This window comes from Oncorhynchus masou, chromosome 26 (assembly GCF_036934945.1).
Source record: "Oncorhynchus masou masou isolate Uvic2021 chromosome 26, UVic_Omas_1.1, whole genome shotgun sequence".
NCBI classification, from domain to species: Eukaryota; Metazoa; Chordata; class Actinopteri; order Salmoniformes; family Salmonidae; genus Oncorhynchus; species Oncorhynchus masou.
In genome coordinates this window covers 4,876,131-4,897,277 of record NC_088237.1, presented here as the reverse complement: position 1 = coordinate 4,897,277, position 21,147 = coordinate 4,876,131, and the positions used below count along the sequence as shown (strand labels likewise).

The window sequence follows — 21,147 nt, the reverse complement described above, 5'->3', positions numbered from 1 at the left end:
TTGCTTTGGCATTCACAGTAAACATTACATTCACAAAACTTCCAAAATAATAATGACATATTATGTGCAACTAGTTAATGGACAAAAGGGAAAATAAACATAAATATGGGTTGTATTAACAATAGTGTTTGTTCTTCACCGGTTGCCCTTTTCTTGTGGCAACATTGATGGCACACTGTGGTGTTTCACGCAATAGATATGGGAGTTTATTAAAATTGGGTTTGTTTCCAAATTCTTTGTGGGTCTGTGTAATCTGAGGGAAATATAATGTGGTCATACATTTGGCAGGAGGTTAGGAAGTGCAACTCAGGTTCCACTTCATTTTGTGGGCAGTGTACACATAGTCTGTCTTCTCTTGAGAGCCAGGTCTGCCGACGGCGGCCTTTCTCGATAGCAAGGCTATGTTCACTGAGTCTGTACATAGTCAAAGCTTTCCTTAAATTTGGGTCAGTCAAAGTGGTCAGGTATTCTGCCACTGTGTACTCTCTGTTTAGGGCCAAATGGCATTCTAGTTTGCACAGTTTTTTTGTTGATTCTTTCCAATGTGTCAAGTAATTATCTTTTTGTTTTCTCATGATTTGGTTGTGTCTAATTGTGCTGCTGTCCTGGGTCTGTCTTTATCTCTCTCTCTCTCTCTCTCTCTTCTCTCTCTCTCTTTCTCAGGAGGATGGGGTGTGTGTGGCTGGTGATGGTGTATGTGGTGTGTGTGTGCCTTTGGGGTCAGAGCGAGTCGGACAGGACCAACCAGGCCTCTCCCATCCATCTGCAGGTTGGCAATGGAGCCTCAGGTAAGACTGACTGGCCAAACTCTCTGTAAATACCATTTAGGATGGCAGCTTTGGACAGCATTCAGGTCTTTAAAGCACTCTGCAATCTAACACACAACATAGAGCAGCCTATTGCATCCATTGTGGCCTAGCAAGTGACATCATCATCACACAGACCATGCTGAGCACCGCATTCCCTACATAGTGCACTACTTTTGACCAGAGCCCCATGGGGTCTATGGGTCCTGGTCAATAGTGGTTCACTTTACAGGAGAGATTGGGTGCCATTTGGGACACAGATAGGAAGTGGCTCAATGGTTGTCTTGTAGTGCAGACTGCTGGGAACATGAGGTTGACTCCTCATGTTCCCAGATCCTTTGAATGTAGCCCTGCCTATTCCCTGCTTACTTCCTGCTTACTTCCTGCCTATAGGCCCCTCAGATATGTGAAAGACTGACCTGTTTGGGTGCATTCAGGATGACCAAACTGTTTCTGGACTGTTGTGGATGGGATAGCATAGTTGATGTATGACATGTACAGTTGAAAACCCAGCGAGCACTTAACAGAACGTTTCCTCAAAGTGCAAAAATGGTTACATTTAATTTCAATGTTGGTAATGTTATAGGAACTGGTTTGACATTGGAATAATCTCATAGTTCAGAGAACATTAAGAAACAACGTTCTTCTGTGGGAATTTCAGCATAACGTTTCCTACAATGTGTCCCATTTACTGTCATTTACTCTCATGTTCTCAAATAGTTCAAAGGACGTTAACTTCTTGCGGAAACTTCCGGGAAATTGCAGAGTGCCAAATTCAAATGAAATTACAATAAATATTAAACTTTCATGAAATCACAAGTGCAATACATCAAAATAAAGCTTAATTTATTGTTAATCCAACTACCGTGTCAGATTTCAAAAAGGATTTACGGCGAAAGCAAACCATGCGATTATCTGAGGAGAGCGCCCAGCACACACATGCATAACAAATCATTTTCAACCAGGGAGTTGCGACACGAAAGTCAGAAATAGCGATATAATATATGCCTTACCTTTGAAGATCTTCTTTTGGCACTCCAAAAGGTCCCAGTTACATTACAAATGGTCCTTTTGTTCGATAAAGTCCTTCTTTATATCCATAAAAACTCAGTTTAGCTGGCACGTTTCAGTCAATAATCCACTCGGTTTCCCCCCATCAAAATGCATACAAAATGTATCCCAAACGTTACCAATAAACTTATCCAAACAAGTCAATCAACGTTTATAATCAAACCTTAGGTACTCTAATACGCAAATAAATGATACAATTTAAGACGGAGAACCGTTATTGTCTTTACCGCAGAAAAATACCAAAGAACACGTTCTCATTCACACGCTTGGAAACACTACAGCAAAATGGGAGCCACCTAGAAAAACTACAATTTCTGGCTAATTTTTCCATAAACCAGCCTGAAACTCTTTCTAAAGACTGACATCTAGTGGATGCCCTAGCAATTGCAATCGGGAACGATTTCACCCTATTATAAAAGTGCCAGCCATTGAAATCAGTGGTAGGATGATATTTTTTTGGGGGGGGGTTTGTCCTCGGGGTTTCGCCTGCCATTTCAGTTCTGTTATGCTCAAAGACATAATTTTAACAGTTTTAGAAACTTTAGAGTTTTCTAGCCAAATCTACCAATTATATGCATATCCTAGCTTCTGGGCCTGAGTAGCAGTTTACTTTGGGCACGCTTTTCATCCGGACGTCAAAATACCACCCTCTATCCCAAAGAAGTTAAGAACTTTCCATCAAAACCACAAGAAACTGTAAGTAATGTTCAGAAAACATTCTTAGAAAAATATTTAAATATTTAAAAACATATACATTCTGTTCTCAGAATCAACAAAACTCTCTCTATCTTGTTAAGTGTGTTGGCCGTGCCCACTAATTGGCCACAAATTATCTTAATGAGTGCTTGTTTACTTTGAAAGGGGTCTGTTTTGAGTAGACTACAAATCTATTGAGCACATCTGGGACCTGTTAGATCGGAGGGTGAGGTCTAGGGCCATTGCCCCCAGAAATATCCAGGAATTTGCAGGTGCCTTGGTGGAAGAATTGGATAACATCTCACAGGAGGAGATGCACTGCAGTACTTAATGCAGCTGGTGGCCACACCCGATACTGACTGTTACTTTTGATTTTGACCAACCCTTTGTTCAGGGACACATTATTCCATTTCTGTTAGTCACATGTCTGTGGAACTTGTTCAGTCTATGTCTCAGTTGTTGAATCTTGTTATGTCCATACAAATACTTACACATGTTAAGTTTACTGAAAATTCACACAGTTGACAGTGAGGGGACGTTTCTTTTTTTGCTGAGTTTATTTGTTCTATCTTTTCCGGAGGATAAAACTGAAATTTTAACCAGCTTTGTATGGCTTGTTTAAGAAAGGGCTATACTTTAAACTAAATTTAATTTTCAATTTGTCCGAAATGAGAAGTTGTAATCTGTATGAAGGCAAAACGGACATTTTAACAAAGGATGAGCCTTTCTTAAAAATTATCTACTGGACAACCATTTAAGTGTAACTTATATATGAGTGAAGGTTTAAAGCTTTAATATTTAATAATTTTAGCCACCCCAAACTCATATTCATTATATAAATAGGCATGTTTATTTTTGTCTGGCTTAGCATTCCAAATAGGCCTCTTGGCTTGGTTTTTGCCCAGACATGCACTGTCAACTGTGGGACCTTATATAGACAGGTGTGTGCCTTTTCAAAATCAGGTCCAGTCAATTGAATTTACCACTGATGGACTTCAATCAAGTTGTAGAAACATCTCAAGGATGATCAATGGAAACCGGATGCAACTGAGTTCAATTTTGAGTCTCATAGCAAAGGGTCTGAATACTTATGTAAATAAGGTAATTTCTGTTTTTTAGATTTAATACATTTGCAAAAAAAATTAAAAACCTGTTTTTGCTTTGTCATTATGGGATATTGTATATAGATTGATGGGGAAAATGTTTTATTTAATCAATTTTAGAATAAGGCTGTACAGTTACAAAATGTGGAAAAACAGAAGGGGTCTGAATATTTTCAGAATGCACTGAACAATACTATTCTCCGCATGATCAAAAACAGTCTTGAAGCATAGATTCTGATGGTTCAGACCAACATTGAACAGTCCTTACCACGGGTGCTTCCTGTTTGAGTTTCTGCCTATAGGTGGGGAGGAGAGACCGGAGCCTTGTGAGTCACTCATTGTTGTGCAGCATGAGCCAGGTGATTTAATTACAGTATGGAATTCACAACTAAATGTTTACCAGCTAGATATCGTATAACTATAAAGTTAACTCTCTAAAATGTGCTAGAGGCATTTGTGCATTTAGTTTTCTAATTTAGTAGCTCGTTAGCTGTCTAGATAAGGGGTTAGCTACTTCCAAAATAATGTGCTTCGTAACAGCAGAGAATCCCCTCCTAGCTAAAATTTGTTTTGTGTGTTCAGCAAACTGTGAGTAGCATTTTTTTAGGTACTTTTAAACTTGTATAGTTTAGGTCAGAAACTGTACAAAATGTTCCCAATGCACTCATTAGCATTTAGTTAGCATTCTCTATTGGATTTTACATGTACTTGTTACCCTGTAATCCAAAAGGTTAGCGACGCTATCAGTGGGATTTGAAAACAGAAAATATCCCGGTATGGCACAAGGTCAGTATGACAATCTGTATTACCGCCCAAGCCTGTCTCCAGTTTGCACTAAGTCCAGTGTTGTTTCTTGAGCCTTCATGATGTCGGCTTGGGGGAGAATACGCATGGTAGTGACAGTAACTGAAGAAAATTCTCATACATTCTCTGTGTGTGCGTGTGTATGTTGATGAGATTGCAGTTAATGAATCATGCATAAGTCAATAATAGTCGGCGATGCAGTCAGTGCTGCCGTGATATGTATCCATAGCCAAAATAAACATGTGGTATAAGCTGACCACACACACACACACACACACACACACACACACACAATGGCCCTCTCAGAAAGAAAATTGGTTGCTGGATTCAAGAGCATTAAGAACAGAGAGTAGCAGAGCAGTGGAGGCTCCTCAGTGAATAAAAAAAATATATACAAAAAGTAAAACATTGAAAATGTTATCCTTTTTAGATAAAACTATACTAAATATAATCATGTCACCAAATAATTTATTAAAACACATAATTTTGCAATGAAGGCCTACAGTAGCCTCAACAGCACTTTGTAGGGTATCACAATGGTATACCCGGAGGACAGCTAGCTTCAGTCCTCCTCTGGGTACATTGACTTCAATTCAAAACCTAGGAGACTCATGGCTCTCACCCCATCCATAGACTTACATAGGTTGGAGGATGTCCTCCGGAAGTAATTACTATCAGAGCTCTTGCAGCATGATATGTTGTCCACCCAATCAAAGGATCCGAGAATGAATCTAGTACTGAAAGCATAAGCTGCAGCTAGCTAGCACTGCAGTGCATAAAATGTGGTGAGTAGTTGACTCAGAGAGAGAAAGACAATAGTAGAACAGTTTTAAAACAAATTAATTTCTTCCAAAATGAAGGACAAGTAAGAGAGATTTCATTTTTTTCAGTTTGACTTACTTAGCTAGCAAATGTAGCTAGCTAATTTAGCCTACTCAAACAGAAGGATGCTATGTTAGCTACCTGGCTATGACTTTCCAAGACAACACTGGAACTTTTCCAAGTCAAGCTTTTGGTTTTACAAATGTATTGCCACCGGAGCCCACCAGTGTGAGTGCTAAACTGCTTACTGACTGATTGTAGTGGGTTTACTAACGTGTTAGTTTTATTAGCTAGCTGACTATGACGTCACTCTAGCTAATATGGTGATATGTGTGTAGTGGTTATGATAAGGTTTGGCTTGGAAAGGTTTTTTCACCTTGTCACAGACCTGATGTGTTGTGCATTGAAGTCCACAAGCGAAGGGACAAGGTGAGAGGAGGAGAGCGCATAGATGAGAGAAGGAATACAACTTGGCTGTTATGAAATTGAACTGTGTTTTTATTTATTTATTTTACCTTTTATTTTACTAGGCAAGTCAGTTAAGAACAAATTCTTATTTTCAATGATGGCCTAGGAACAGTGGGTTAACTGCCTGTTCAGGGGCAGAACGACAGATTTGTACCTTGTCAGCTCGGGGATTCGAACTTGCAACCTTTCGGTTACTAGTCCAACGCTCTAACTACTAGGCTACCCTGCCGCCCCTGTTTATGAGTGATCAGGGGTGTATTCATTCTGCCAATTCTGTTGAAAAATGGAAGTAATCTGAATGAAACGGTGATTAACATATCTACATTTGTCCAATAGAAACTCTAGTTTGCAACTGTTGGACTAATAATTACACCCTAATTCAGCTAGATACAGGCAAGAGTGTGCATTGAATGTGTCACTGTCTGTCAATTTTACATTTTTTTTTCTCTCAACCTGTGCACCTATGTTGTAGCAATCTCATGATGGGTATAGGCAGTGGTGGTTCTAGCTTAATTTGTTGAAAACTGTTTAAAACTACCCCCCGCCCCCAAAAAAATCCACCATTCTGCACTAACTGTATTTTTTATTCAGAGATTTGAAACAACACAAAGAAATAATCATAACGTTTAAAACTATACAAATATAAAAATATATACAAAAATAAGACTCATAAATGTCAAAAAGAAGTAACAAAGACAAATATACTCAAATTTGTGTTGATTTGGCACTCGAGCATCAATACATTATCCATTCCCCAACACCGTCAACCAAGAGTCAAGACTAAACCAATTCACCTTGGTGCTGTGCAGACTGGTTTTATATTATTCTTAACGATTTCACACAAACCAGAAAGAAATGCAAGAATATGTCTGTGAAACTATACATTCACAGGATGTGAATGAATTGTTTTTTATTTGGTAGCATTTCGTATTGTGACTGATTTGACTAATTGTGTTAGTAATTAGAGGTGCGCTATTTGATAGATTTCCCCGTTCCTCCTACCTTAGGCTTTCAGTGGGGAGACTTGAAGTCAACCTACCCCCGCCCCCCTCGCCTCCCCAGCTGACAAACTAGAATCAGGGCGCCCACTCCGACAAGGTTAATTGACCCACAGTCCCACACGGTGACATGATATCATTGACGAGACGTGCAAAAGAGCAATAGAAAACCGATCGCGCACTTGTCACCATTCCATAACGGTATATAGTTAAATCCGCCACTGGGTATAGGGAACATTTTAGTATGATGTAGTAACCTAAACCTATCACTGTTACATTGAACTGGGTGAATATGAATGGCAGTAACCTAAACCTGTCACTGTTTCATTGAACTGGGTGAATGGAATATGAATGACAGTAACCTATACATTGAACTGGGTGAATGGAATATGAATGACAGTAACCTATACCCATCACTGTTACATTGAACTGGGTGAATGGAATATGAATGACAGTAACCTATACCCATCACTGTTACATTGAACTGGGTGAATGGAATATGAATGACAGTAACCTAAACCTGTCACTGTTACATTGAACTGGGTGAATATGAATGGCAGTAACCTAAACCTGTCACTGTTTCATTGAACTGGGTGAATGGAATATGAATGACAGTAACCTATACCCATCACTGTTACATTGAACTGGGTGAATGGAATATGAATGACAGTAACCTAAACCCGTCACTGTTACATTGAAATGGGTGAATGGAATATGAATGACAGTAACCTATACCCATCACTGTAACATTGAACTGGATGAATGGAATATGAATGACAGTAACCTAAACCCATCACTGTTACATTGAACTGGGTGAATATGAATGACAGTAACCTAAACCCATCACTGTAACATTGAACTGGATGAATGGAATATGAATGACAGTAACCTAAACCCATCACTGTTACATTGAACTGGGTGAATATGAATGACAGTAACCTAAACCCATCACTGTTACATTGAACTGGATGAATGGAATATGAATGACAGTAACCTAAACCCAACACTGTTACATTGAACTGGGTGAATGGAATATGAATGACAGTAACCTAAACCCGTCACTGTTACATTGAACTGGGTGAATGGAATATGAATGACAGTAACCTATACCCATCACTGTAACATTGAACTGGATGAATGGAATATGAATGACAGTAACCTAAACCCATCACTGTTACATTGAACTGGGTGAATATGAATGACAGTAACCTAAACCCATCACTGTTACATTGAACTGGATGAATGGAATATGAATGACAGTAACCTAAACCCATCACTGTTACATTTAATTGGGTGAATATGAATGACAGTAACCTAAACCCATCACTGTTACATTGAACTGGATGAATGGAATATGAATGACAGTAACCTAAACCTGTCACTGTTACATTGAACTGGGTGAATATGAATGACAGTAACCTAAACCCATCACTGTTACATTGAACTGGGTGAATATTAATGACAGTAACCTAAACCCATCACTGTTACATTGAACTGGATGAATGGAATATGAATGACAGTAACCTAAACCTGTCACTGTTACATTGAACTGGGTGAATATGAATGGCAGTAACCTAAACCTGTCACTGTTTCATTGAACTGGGTGAATGGAATATGAATGACAGTAACCTATACCCATCACTGTTACAATGAACTGGGTGAATGGAATATGAATGACAGTAACCTAAACCCATGACTGTAACATTGAACTGGATGAATGGAATATGAATGACAGTAACCTAAACCCATCACTGTTACATTGAACTGGATGAATGGAATATGAATGACAGTAACCTAAACCCATCACTGTTACATTGAACTGGGTGAATGGAATATGAATGACAGTAACCTAAACCTATCACTGTTACATTGAACTGGGTGAATATGAATGACAGTAACCTAAACCCATCACTGTTACATTGAACTGGGTGAATATGAATGACAGTAACCTAAACCCATCACTGTTACATTGAACTGGATGAATGGAATATGAATGACAGTAACCTAAACCTATCACTGTTACATTGAACTGGGTGAATGGAATATGAATGACAGCAACCTAAATCCATCACTGTTTCATTGAACTGGGTGAATATGAATGACAGTAACCTAAACCCATCACTGTTACAATGAACTGGGTGAATGGAATATGAATGACAGTAACCTAAACCCATCACTGTTACATTGAACTGGGTGAATGGAATATGAATGACAGTAACCTAAACCCATCACTTTTACATTTAACTGGGTGAATATGAATGACAGTAACCTAAACCCATCACTGTTTCATTGAACTTGGTGAATGGAATATGAATTAAAGTAACCTAAACCTATAACTGTTACATTGAACTGGGTGAATGGAATATGAATGACAGCAACCTAAACCCATCACTGTTTCATTGAACTGGGTGAATATGAATGACAGTAACCTAAACCCATCACTGTTACATATAACTGGGTGAATATGAATGACAGTAACCTAAACCCATCACTGTTACATTGAACTGGATGAATGGAATATGAATGACAGCAACCTAAACCCATCACTGTTTCATTGAACTGGGTGAATATGAATGACAGTAACCTAAACCCATCACTGTTACATTGAACTGGGTGAATATGAATGACAGTAACCTAAACCCATCACTGTTACATTGAACTGGGTGAATATGAATGACAGTAACCTAAACCCATCACTGTTACATTGAACTGGGTGAATGGAATATGAATGACAGTAACCTAAACCCATCACTGTTTCATTGAACTGGGTGAATATAAATGACAGTAACCTAATCTTATCACTGTTACATTGAACTGAGTGAATATGAATGACAGTAACCTAACCCCTCACTGTTATATTGAACTGGGTGAATATAAATGACAGTAACCTAAACCCATCACTGTTACATTGAACTGGGTGAATGGAATATGAATGACAGTAACCTAAACCCATCACTGTTACATTGAACTGGGTGAATGGAATATGAATGACAGTAACCTAAACCCATCACTGTTACATTGAACTGGGTGAATGGAATATGAATGACAGTAACCTAAACCCATCACTGTTACATTTGAACTGGGTGAATATGAATATGAATGACAGTAACCTAAACAGTAACCTGAACCCATCACTGTTTCATTGAACTGGGTGAATGGAATATGAATGACAGTAACCTATACCCATCACTGTTACATTGAACTGGGTGAATGGAATATGAATGACAGTAACCTAAACCCATCACTGTTACATTGAACTGGGTGAATGGAATATGAATGACAGTAACCTAAACCTGTCACTGTTACATTGAACTGGGTGAATATGAATGGCAGTAACCTAAACCTGTCACTGTTTCATTGAAATGGGTGAATGGAATATGAATGACAGTAACCTAAACCCATCACTGTTACATTGAACTGGGTGAATATAAATGACAGTAACCTAAACCTATCACTGTTACATTGAACTGGGTGAATGGAATATGAATGACAGTAACCTAAACCCATCACTGTGACATTGAACTGGGTGAATGGAATATGAATGACAGTAACCTAAACCCATCACTGTTACATTGAACTGGGTGAATATGAATGACAGTAACCTAAACCCATCACTGTTACATTGAACTGGATGAATGGAATATGAATGACAGTAACCTAAACCCATCACTGTTACATTTAATTGGGTGAATATGAATGACAGTAACCTAAACCCATCACTGTTACATTGAACTGGATGAATGGAATATGAATGACAGTAACCTAAACCTGTCACTGTTACATTGAACTGGGTGAATATGAATGACAGTAACCTAAACCCATCACTGTTACATTGAACTGGGTGAATATTAATGACAGTAACCTAAACCCATCACTGTTACATTGAACTGGATGAATGGAATATGAATGACAGTAACCTAAACCTGTCACTGTTACATTGAACTGGGTGAATATGAATGGCAGTAACCTAAACCTGTCACTGTTTCATTGAACTGGTTGAATGGAATATGAATGACAGTAACCTATACCCATCACTGTTACAATGAACTGGGTGAATGGAATATGAATGACAGTAACCTAAACCCATGACTGTAACATTGAACTGGATGAATGGAATATGAATGACAGTAACCTAAACCCATCACTGTTACATTGAACTGGATGAATGGAATATGAATGACAGTAACCTAAACCCATCACTGTTACATTGAACTGGGTGAATGGAATATGAATGACAGTAACCTAAACCTATCACTGTTTCATTGAACTGGGTGAATATGAATGACAGTAACCTAAACCCATCACTGTTACATTGAACTGGGTGAATATGAATGACAGTAACCTAAACCCATCACTGTTACATTGAACTGGATGAATGGAATATGAATGACAGTAACCTAAACCTATCACTGTTACATTGAACTGGGTGAATGGAATATGAATGACAGCAACCTAAATCCATCACTGTTTCATTGAACTGGGTGAATATGAATGACAGTAACCTAAACCCATCACTGTTACATTGAACTGGGTGAATGGAATATGAATGACAGTAACCTAAACCCATCACTTTTACATTTAACTGGGTGAATATGAATGACAGTAACCTAAACCCATCACTGTTTCATTGAACTTGGTGAATGGAATATGAATTAAAGTAACCTAAACCTATAACTGTTACATTGAACTGGGTGAATGGAATATGAATGACAGCAACCTAAACCCATCACTGTTTCATTGAACTGGGTGAATATGAATGACAGTAACCTAAACCCATCACTGTTACATATAACTGGGTGAATATGAATGACAGTAACCTAAACCCATCACTGTTACATTGAACTGGATGAATGGAATATGAATGACAGCAACCTAAACCCATCACTGTTTCATTGAACTGGGTGAATATGAATGACAGTAACCTAAACCCATCACTGTTACATTGAACTGGGTGAATATGAATGACAGTAACCTAAACCCATCACTGTTACATTGAACTGGGTGAATATGAATGACAGTAACCTAAACCCATCACTGTTACATTGAACTGGGTGAATGGAATATGAATGACAGTAACCTAAACCCATCACTGTTTCATTGAACTGGGTGAATATAAATGACAGTAACCTAATCTTATCACTGTTACATTGAACTGAGTGAATATGAATGACAGTAACCTAACCCCTCACTGTTATATTGAACTGGGTGAATATAAATGACAGTAACCTAAACCCATCACTGTTACATTGAACTGGGTGAATGGAATATGAATGACAGTAACCTAAACCCATCACTGTTACATTGAACTGGGTGAATGGAATATGAATGACAGTAACCTAAACCCATCACTGTTACATTGAACTGGGTGAATGGAATATGAATGACAGTAACCTAAACCCATCACTGTTACATTTGAACTGGGTGAATATGAATATGAATGACAGTAACCTAAACAGTAACCTGAACCCATCACTGTTTCATTGAACTGGGTGAATGGAATATGAATGACAGTAACCTATACCCATCACTGTTACATTGAACTGGGTGAATGGAATATGAATGACAGTAACCTAAACCCATCACTGTTACATTGAACTGGGTGAATGGAATATGAATGACAGTAACCTAAACCTGTCACTGTTACATTGAACTGGGTGAATATGAATGGCAGTAACCTAAACCTGTCACTGTTTCATTGAAATGGGTGAATGGAATATGAATGACAGTAACCTAAACCCATCACTGTTACATTGAACTGGGTGAATATAAATGACAGTAACCTAAACCTATCACTGTTACATTGAACTGGGTGAATGGAATATGAATGACAGTAACCTAAACCCATCACTGTGACATTGAACTGGGTGAATGGAATATGAATGACAGTAACCTAAACCCATCACTGTTACATTGAACTGGGTGAATATAAATGACAGTAACCTAAACCTATCACTGTTACATTGAACTGGGTGAATGGAATATGAATGACAGTAACCTAAACCCATCACTGTGACATTGAACTGGGTGAATGGAATATGAATGACAGTAACCTATACCCATCACTGTTACATTGAACTGGGTGAATAGAAATGACAGTAACCTAAACCCATCACTGTTACATTGAACGGGGTAAATGGAATATGAATGACAGTAACCTATACCCATCACTGTTACATTGAACTGGGTGAATGGAATATTAATGACAGTAACCTAAACCCATCACTGTTACATTGCACTGGATGAATGGAATATGAATGACAGTAACCTAAACCCATCACTGTTACATTGAACTGGGTGAATGGAATATGAATGACAGTAACCTATACCCATCACTGTTACATTGCACTGGATGAATGGAATATGAATGACAGTAACCTAAACCCATCACTGTTACATTGAACTGGGTGAATGGAATATGAATGACAGTAACCTAAACCCATCACTGTTTCATTGAACTTGGTGAATGGAATATGAATTAAAGTAACCTAAACCTATAACTGTTACATTGAACTGGGTGAATGGAATATGAATGACAGCAACCTAAACCCATCACTGTTTCATTGAACTGGGTGAATATGAATGACAGTAACCTAAACCCATCACTGTTACATTGAACTGGATGAATGGAATATGAATGACAGCAACCTAAACCCATCACTGTTTCATTGAACTGGGTGAATATGAATGACAGTAACCTAAACCCATCACTGTTACATTGAACTGGGTGAATATGAATGACAGTAACCTAAACCCATCACTGTTACATTGAACTGGGTGAATATGAATGACAGTAACCTAAACCCATCACTGTTACATTGAACTGGGTGAATGGAATATGAATGACAGTAACCTAAACCCATCACTGTTTCATTGAACTGGGTGAATATAAATGACAGTAACCTAATCTTATCACTGTTACATTGAACTGAGTGAATATGAATGACAGTAACCTAACCCCTCACTGTTATATTGAACTGGGTGAATATAAATGACAGTAACCTAAACCCATCACTGTTACATTGAACTGGGTGAATGGAATATGAATGACAGTAACCTAAACCCATCACTGTTACATTGAACTGGGTGAATGGAATATGAATGACAGTAACCTAAACCCATCACTGTTACATTGAACTGGGTGAATGGAATATGAATGACAGTAACCTAAACCCATCACTGTTACATTTGAACTGGGTGAATATGAATATGAATGACAGTAACCTAAACAGTAACCTGAACCCATCACTGTTTCATTGAACTGGGTGAATGGAATATGAATGACAGTAACCTATACCCATCACTGTTACATTGAACTGGGTGAATGGAATATGAATGACAGTAACCTAAACCCATCACTGTTACATTGAACTGGGTGAATGGAATATGAATGACAGTAACCTAAACCTGTCACTGTTACATTGAACTGGGTGAATATGAATGGCAGTAACCTAAACCTGTCACTGTTTCATTGAAATGGGTGAATGGAATATGAATGACAGTAACCTAAACCCATCACTGTTACATTGAACTGGGTGAATATAAATGACAGTAACCTAAACCTATCACTGTTACATTGAACTGGGTGAATGGAATATGAATGACAGTAACCTAAACCCATCACTGTGACATTGAACTGGGTGAATGGAATATGAATGACAGTAACCTAAACCCATCACTGTTACATTGAACTGGGTGAATATAAATGACAGTAACCTAAACCTATCACTGTTACATTGAACTGGGTGAATGGAATATGAATGACAGTAACCTAAACCCATCACTGTGACATTGAACTGGGTGAATGGAATATGAATGACAGTAACCTATACCCATCACTGTTACATTGAACTGGGTGAATAGAAATGACAGTAACCTAAACCCATCACTGTTACATTGAACGGGGTAAATGGAATATGAATGACAGTAACCTATACCCATCACTGTTACATTGAACTGGGTGAATGGAATATTAATGACAGTAACCTAAACCCATCACTGTTACATTGCACTGGATGAATGGAATATGAATGACAGTAACCTAAACCCATCACTGTTACATTGAACTGGGTGAATGGAATATGAATGACAGTAACCTATACCCATCACTGTTACATTGCACTGGATGAATGGAATATGAATGACAGTAACCTAAACCCATCACTGTTACATTGAACTGGGTGAATGGAATATGAATGACAGTAACCTAAACCCATCACTGTTATATTGAACTGGGCGAATGGAATATGACTGACAGTAACCTAAACCCATCACTGTTACATTGAACTGGATGAATGGAATATGAATGACAGTAACCTAAACCCATCACTGTTACATTGAACTGGGTGAATATGAATGACAGTAACCTAAACCCATCACTGTTACATTGAACTGGATGAATGGAATATGAATGACAGCAACCTAAACCCATCACTGTTTCATTGAACTGGGTGAATATGAATGACAGTAACCTAAACCCATCACTGTTACATTGAACTGGGTGAATATGAATGACAGTAACCTAAACCCATCACTGTTACATTGAACTGGGTGAATGGAATATGAATGACAGTAACCTAAACCCATCACTGTTACATTGAACTGGGTGAATGGAATATGAATGACAGTAACCTAAACCTGTCACTGTTACATTGAACTGGGTGAATATGAATGGCAGTAACCTAAACCTGTCACTGTTTCATTGAAATGGGTGAATGGAATATGAATGACAGTAACCTAAACCCATCACTGTTACATTGAACTGGGTGAATATAAATGACAGTAACCTAAACCTATCACTGTTACATTGAACTGGGTGAATGGAATATGAATGACAGTAACCTAAACCCATCACTGTGACATTGAACTGGGTGAATGGAATATGAATGACAGTAACCTAAACCCATCACTGTTACATTGAACTGGGTGAATATAAATGACAGTAACCTAAACCTATCACTGTTACATTGAACTGGGTGAATGGAATATGAATGACAGTAACCTAAACCCATCACTGTGACATTGAACTGGGTGAATGGAATATGAATGACAGTAACCTATACCCATCACTGTTACATTGAACTGGGTGAATAGAAATGACAGTAACCTAAACCCATCACTGTTACATTGAACTGGGGTAAATGGAATATGAATGACAGTAACCTATACCCATCACTGTTACATTGAACTGGGTGAATGGAATATTAATGACAGTAACCTAAACCCATCACTGTTACATTGCACTGGATGAATGGAATATGAATGACAGTAACCTAAACCCATCACTGTTACATTGAACTGGGTGAATGGAATATGAATGACAGTAACCTATACCCATCACTGTTACATTGCACTGGATGAATGGAATATGAATGACAGTAACCTAAACCCATCACTGTTACATTGAACTGGGTGAATGGAATATGAATGACAGTAACCTAAACCCATCACTGTTATATTGAACTGGGCGAATGGAATATGACTGACAGTAACCTAAACCCATCACTGTTACATTGAACTGGATGAATGGAATATGAATGACAGTAACCTAAACCCATCACTGTTACATTGAACTGGGTGAATATGAATGACAGTAACCTAAACCCATCACTGTTACATTGAACTGGATGAATGGAATATGAATGACAGCAACCTAAACCCATCACTGTTTCATTGAACTGGGTGAATATGAATGACAGTAACCTAAACCCATCACTGTTACATTGAACTGGGTCAATATGAATGACAGTAACCTAAACCCATCACTGTTACATTGAACTGGGTGAATGGAATATGAATGACAGTAACCTAAACCCGTCACTGTTATATTGAACTGGGCGAATGGAATATGACTGACAGTAACCTAAACCCATCACTGTTTCATTGAACTGGGTGAATATAAATGACAGTAACCTAATCTTATCACTGTTACATTGAACTGAGTGAATATGAATGACAGTAACCTAACCCCTCACTGTTATATTGAACTGGGTGAATATAAATGACAGTAACCTAAACCCATCACTGTTACATTGAACTGGGTGAATGGAATATGAATGACAGTAACCTAAACCCATCACTGTTACATTGAACTGGGTGAATATGAATGACAGTAACCTAAACCCATCACTGTGACATTGAACTGGGTGAATATGAATATGAATGACAGTAACCTAAACAGTAACCTGAACCCATCACTGTTTCATTGAACTGGGTGAATGGAAAATGAATGACAGTAACCTAAACCCATCACTGTTACATTGAACTGGGTGAATGGAATATGAATGACAGTAACCTAAACCTGTCACTGTTACATTGAACTGGGTGAATATGAATGGCAGTAACCTAAACCTGTCACTGTTTCATTGAACTGGGTGAATGGAATATGAATGACAGTAACCTAAACCCATCACTGTGACATTGAACTGGGTGAATGGAATATGAATGACAGTAACCTATACCCATCACTTTTACATTGCACTGGGTGAATGGAATATGAATGACAGTAACCTAAACCCATCACTGTTATATTGAACTGGGCGAATGGAATATGACTGACAGTAACCTAAACCCATCACAGTTACATTGAACTGGATGAATGGAATTTGAATGACAGTAACCTAAACCCATCACTGTTACATTGAACTGGGTGAATATGAATGACAGTAACCTAAACCCATCACTGTTACATTGAACTGGATGACTGGAATATGAATGACAGTAACCTAAACCCATCACTGTTACATTGAACTGGATGAATGGAATATGAATGACAGTAACCTAAACCCATCACTGTTATATTGAACTGGGCGAATGGAATATGACTGACAGTAACCTAAACCCATCACAGTTACATTGAACTGGATGAATGGAATTTGAATGACAGTAACCTAAACCCATCACTGTTACATTGAACTGGGTGAATATGAATGGCAGTAACCTAAACCTGTCACTGTTTAATTGAACTGGGTGAATGGAATATGAATGACAGTAACCTATACCCATCACTGTTACATTGAACTGGGTGAATATAAATGACAGTAACCTAAACCTATCACTGTTACATTGAACTGGGTGAATGGAATATGAATGACAGTAACCTAAACCCATCACTGTTACATTGAACTGGGTGAATGGAATATGAATGACAGTAACCTATACCCATCACTGTTACATTGAACTTTGTGAATGGAATATGAATGACAGTAACCTAAACCCATCACTGTTACATTGAACTGGGTGAATATGAATGGCAGTAACCTAAACCTGTCACTGTTTCATTGAAATGGGTGAATGGAATATGAATGACAGTAACCTATACCCATCACTGTTACAATGAACTGGGTGAATGGAATATGAATGACAGTAACCTAAACCCATCACTGTTACATTGAACTGGGTGAATATAAATGACAGTAACCTAAACCTATCACTGTTACATTGAACTGGGTGAATGGAATATGAATGACAGTAACCTAAACCCATCACTGTGACATTGAACTGGGTGAATGGAATATGAATGACAGTAACCTATACCCATCACTGTTACATTGAACTGGGTGAATAGAAATGACAGTAACCTAAACCCATCACTGTTACATTGAACGGGGTAAATGGAATATGAATGACAGTAACCTATACCCATCACTGTTACATTGAACTGGGTGAATGGAATATTAATGACAGTAACCTAAACCCATCACTGTTACATTGAACTGGGTGAATGGAATATGAATGACAGTAACCTATACCCATCACTGTTACATTGCACTGGGTGAATGGAATATGAATGACTGTAACCTAAACCCATCACTGTTACATTGAACTGGGCGAATGGAATATGACTGACAGTAACCTAAACCCATCACTGTTACATTGAACTGGATGAATGGAATATGAATGACAGTAACCTAAACCCATCACTGTTACATTTTAACTGGGTGAATATGAATGACAGTAATCTAAACCCATCACTGTTTCATTGAACTTGGTGAATGGAATATGAATTAAAGTAACCTAAACCTATAACTGTTACATTGAACTGGGTGAATGGAATATGAATGACAGCAACCTAAACCCATCACTGTTTCATTGAACTGGGTGAATATGAATGACAGTAACCTAAACCCATCACTGTTACATTGAACTGGGTGAATATGAATGACAGTAACCTAAACCCATCACTGTTACATTGAACTGGATGAATGGAATATGAATGACAGCAACCTAAACCCATCACTGTTTCATTGAACTGGGTGAATATGAATGACAGTAACCTAAACCCATCACTGTTACATTGAACTGGGTGAATATGAATGACAGTAACCTAAACCCATCACTGTTACATTGAACTGGGTGAATGGAATATGAATGACAGTAACCTAAACCCATCACTGTTACATTGAACTGGGTGAATGGAATATGAATGACAGTAACCTATACCCATCACTGTTACATTGCACTGGGTGAATGGAATATGAATGACAGTAACCTAAACCCATCACTGTTATATTGAACTGGGCGAATGGAATATGACTGACAGTAACCTAAACCCATCACAGTTACATTGAACTGGATGAATGGAATTTGAATGACAGTAACCTAAACCCATCACTGTTACATTGAACTGGGTGAATATGAATGACAGTAACCTAAACCCATCACTGTTACATTGAACTGGATGACTGGAATATGACTGACAGTAACCTAAACCCATCACTGTTACATTGAACTGTATGAATGGAATATGAATAACATTAACCTAAACCCATCACTGTTACATTTAACTGGGTGAATATGAATGACAGTAACCTAAACCCATCACTGTTTCATTGAACTTGGTGAATGGAATATGAATTAAAGTAACCTAAACCTATAACTGTTACATTGAACTGGGTGAATGGAATATGAATGACAGTAACCTAAACCTGTCACTGTTACATTGAACTGGGTGAATATGAATGGCAGTAACCTAAACCTGTCACTGTTTAATTGAACTGGGTGAATGGAATATGAATGACAGTAACCTATACCCATCACTGTTACATTGAACTGGGTGAATATAAATGACAGTAACCTAAACCTATCACTGTTACATTGAACTGGGTGAATGGAATATGAATGACAGTAACCTATACCCATCACTGTTACATTGAACTTTGTGAATGGAATATGAATGACAGTAACCTAAACCCATCACTGTTACATTGAACTGGGTGAATGGAATATGAATGACAGTAACCTAAACCCAACACTGTTACATTGAACTGGGTGAATATGAATGACAGTAACCTAAACCCATCACTGTGACATTGAACTGGGTGAATGGAATATGAATAACAGTAACCTAAACCCATCACTGTTACATTTCACTGGGTGAATATGAATGACAGTAACCTAACCCCATCACTGTTACATTGAACTGGGTGAATATGAATGACAGTAACCTAAACCCATCACTGTTAATTTGAACTGTGTGAATGGAATATGAATGACAGTAACCTATACCCATCACTGTTACATTGAACTGGGTGAATATGAATGACAGTAACCTAAACATGTCACTGTTACATTGAACTGGGTGAACATGAATGACAGTAACCTAAACCCATCACTGTTACATTGAACTGGGTGAATTGAATATGAATGACAGTAACCTAAACCTGTCACTGTTTCATTGAACTGGGTTGATATGAATGACAGTAACCTAAACCCATCACTGTTACATTGAACTGCGTGAATTGATTATGAATGACAGTAACCTAAATCTGTCACTGTTACATTGAACTGGGTGGATATGAATGACAGTAACCTAAACCCATCACTGTTACATTGAACTGGGTGAATGGAATATGAATGACAGTAACCTAAACCCATCACTGTTTCATTGAACTGGGTGAATGGAATATGAATGACAGTAACCTAAACCTATCACTGTTACATCGAACTGTGTGAATGGAATATGAATGACAGTAACCTAAACCTATCACTGTTACATTTAACTAGGTGAATATAAATGACAGTAACCTAAACCCATCACTGTTACATTGAACTGGGTAAATGGAATATGAATGGCAGTCATCTAATATGCTGTAATAGAAATAAGGCCATGCTCATAAAAAAAAACTATTGTCCTCCCTCGTCTGAAACGGCACTGGTCTCTATTGCACTCTCATTATTTTCTACAGTAAAGAAGACCAACGACTCTTCCTCATCATTAGTATCTTTCAGTCTGTGGCTCGTCAAGTGTTTTTGTGTGTCTTCGTGTGTGTATATGCATGCATTTGTGTGCGCTGTGTGTGTGTGGCTCTGTGTTTCTCACCCCCACAGTTTCCTGGTTTCTGACATGTGGTGACGCTGCTACAGGAAGTTCTGTGGGACTGA

The 21,147-nt window shown here is 38.1% G+C and overlaps 1 protein-coding gene across 6 annotated transcripts in view; it reads left to right on the top strand.

Moving 5' to 3' along the window:
• Positions 1-21,147, top strand: part of LOC135514668 (stromal interaction molecule 1-like) — a 138,969-nt gene that overhangs the window by 6,941 nt on the left and 110,881 nt on the right. For all 6 annotated transcript variants that reach the window (XR_010451715.1, XM_064938167.1, XM_064938164.1 and 3 more), the window contains one exon: positions 664-788. Coding sequence is in view for 5 of the 6 variants with exons in the window: in XM_064938167.1 (XP_064794239.1) it covers positions 668-788 (121 nt within the window). In the remaining variant the exon portion in view is untranslated. The remainder of the gene's footprint in view (positions 1-663; positions 789-21,147) is intronic.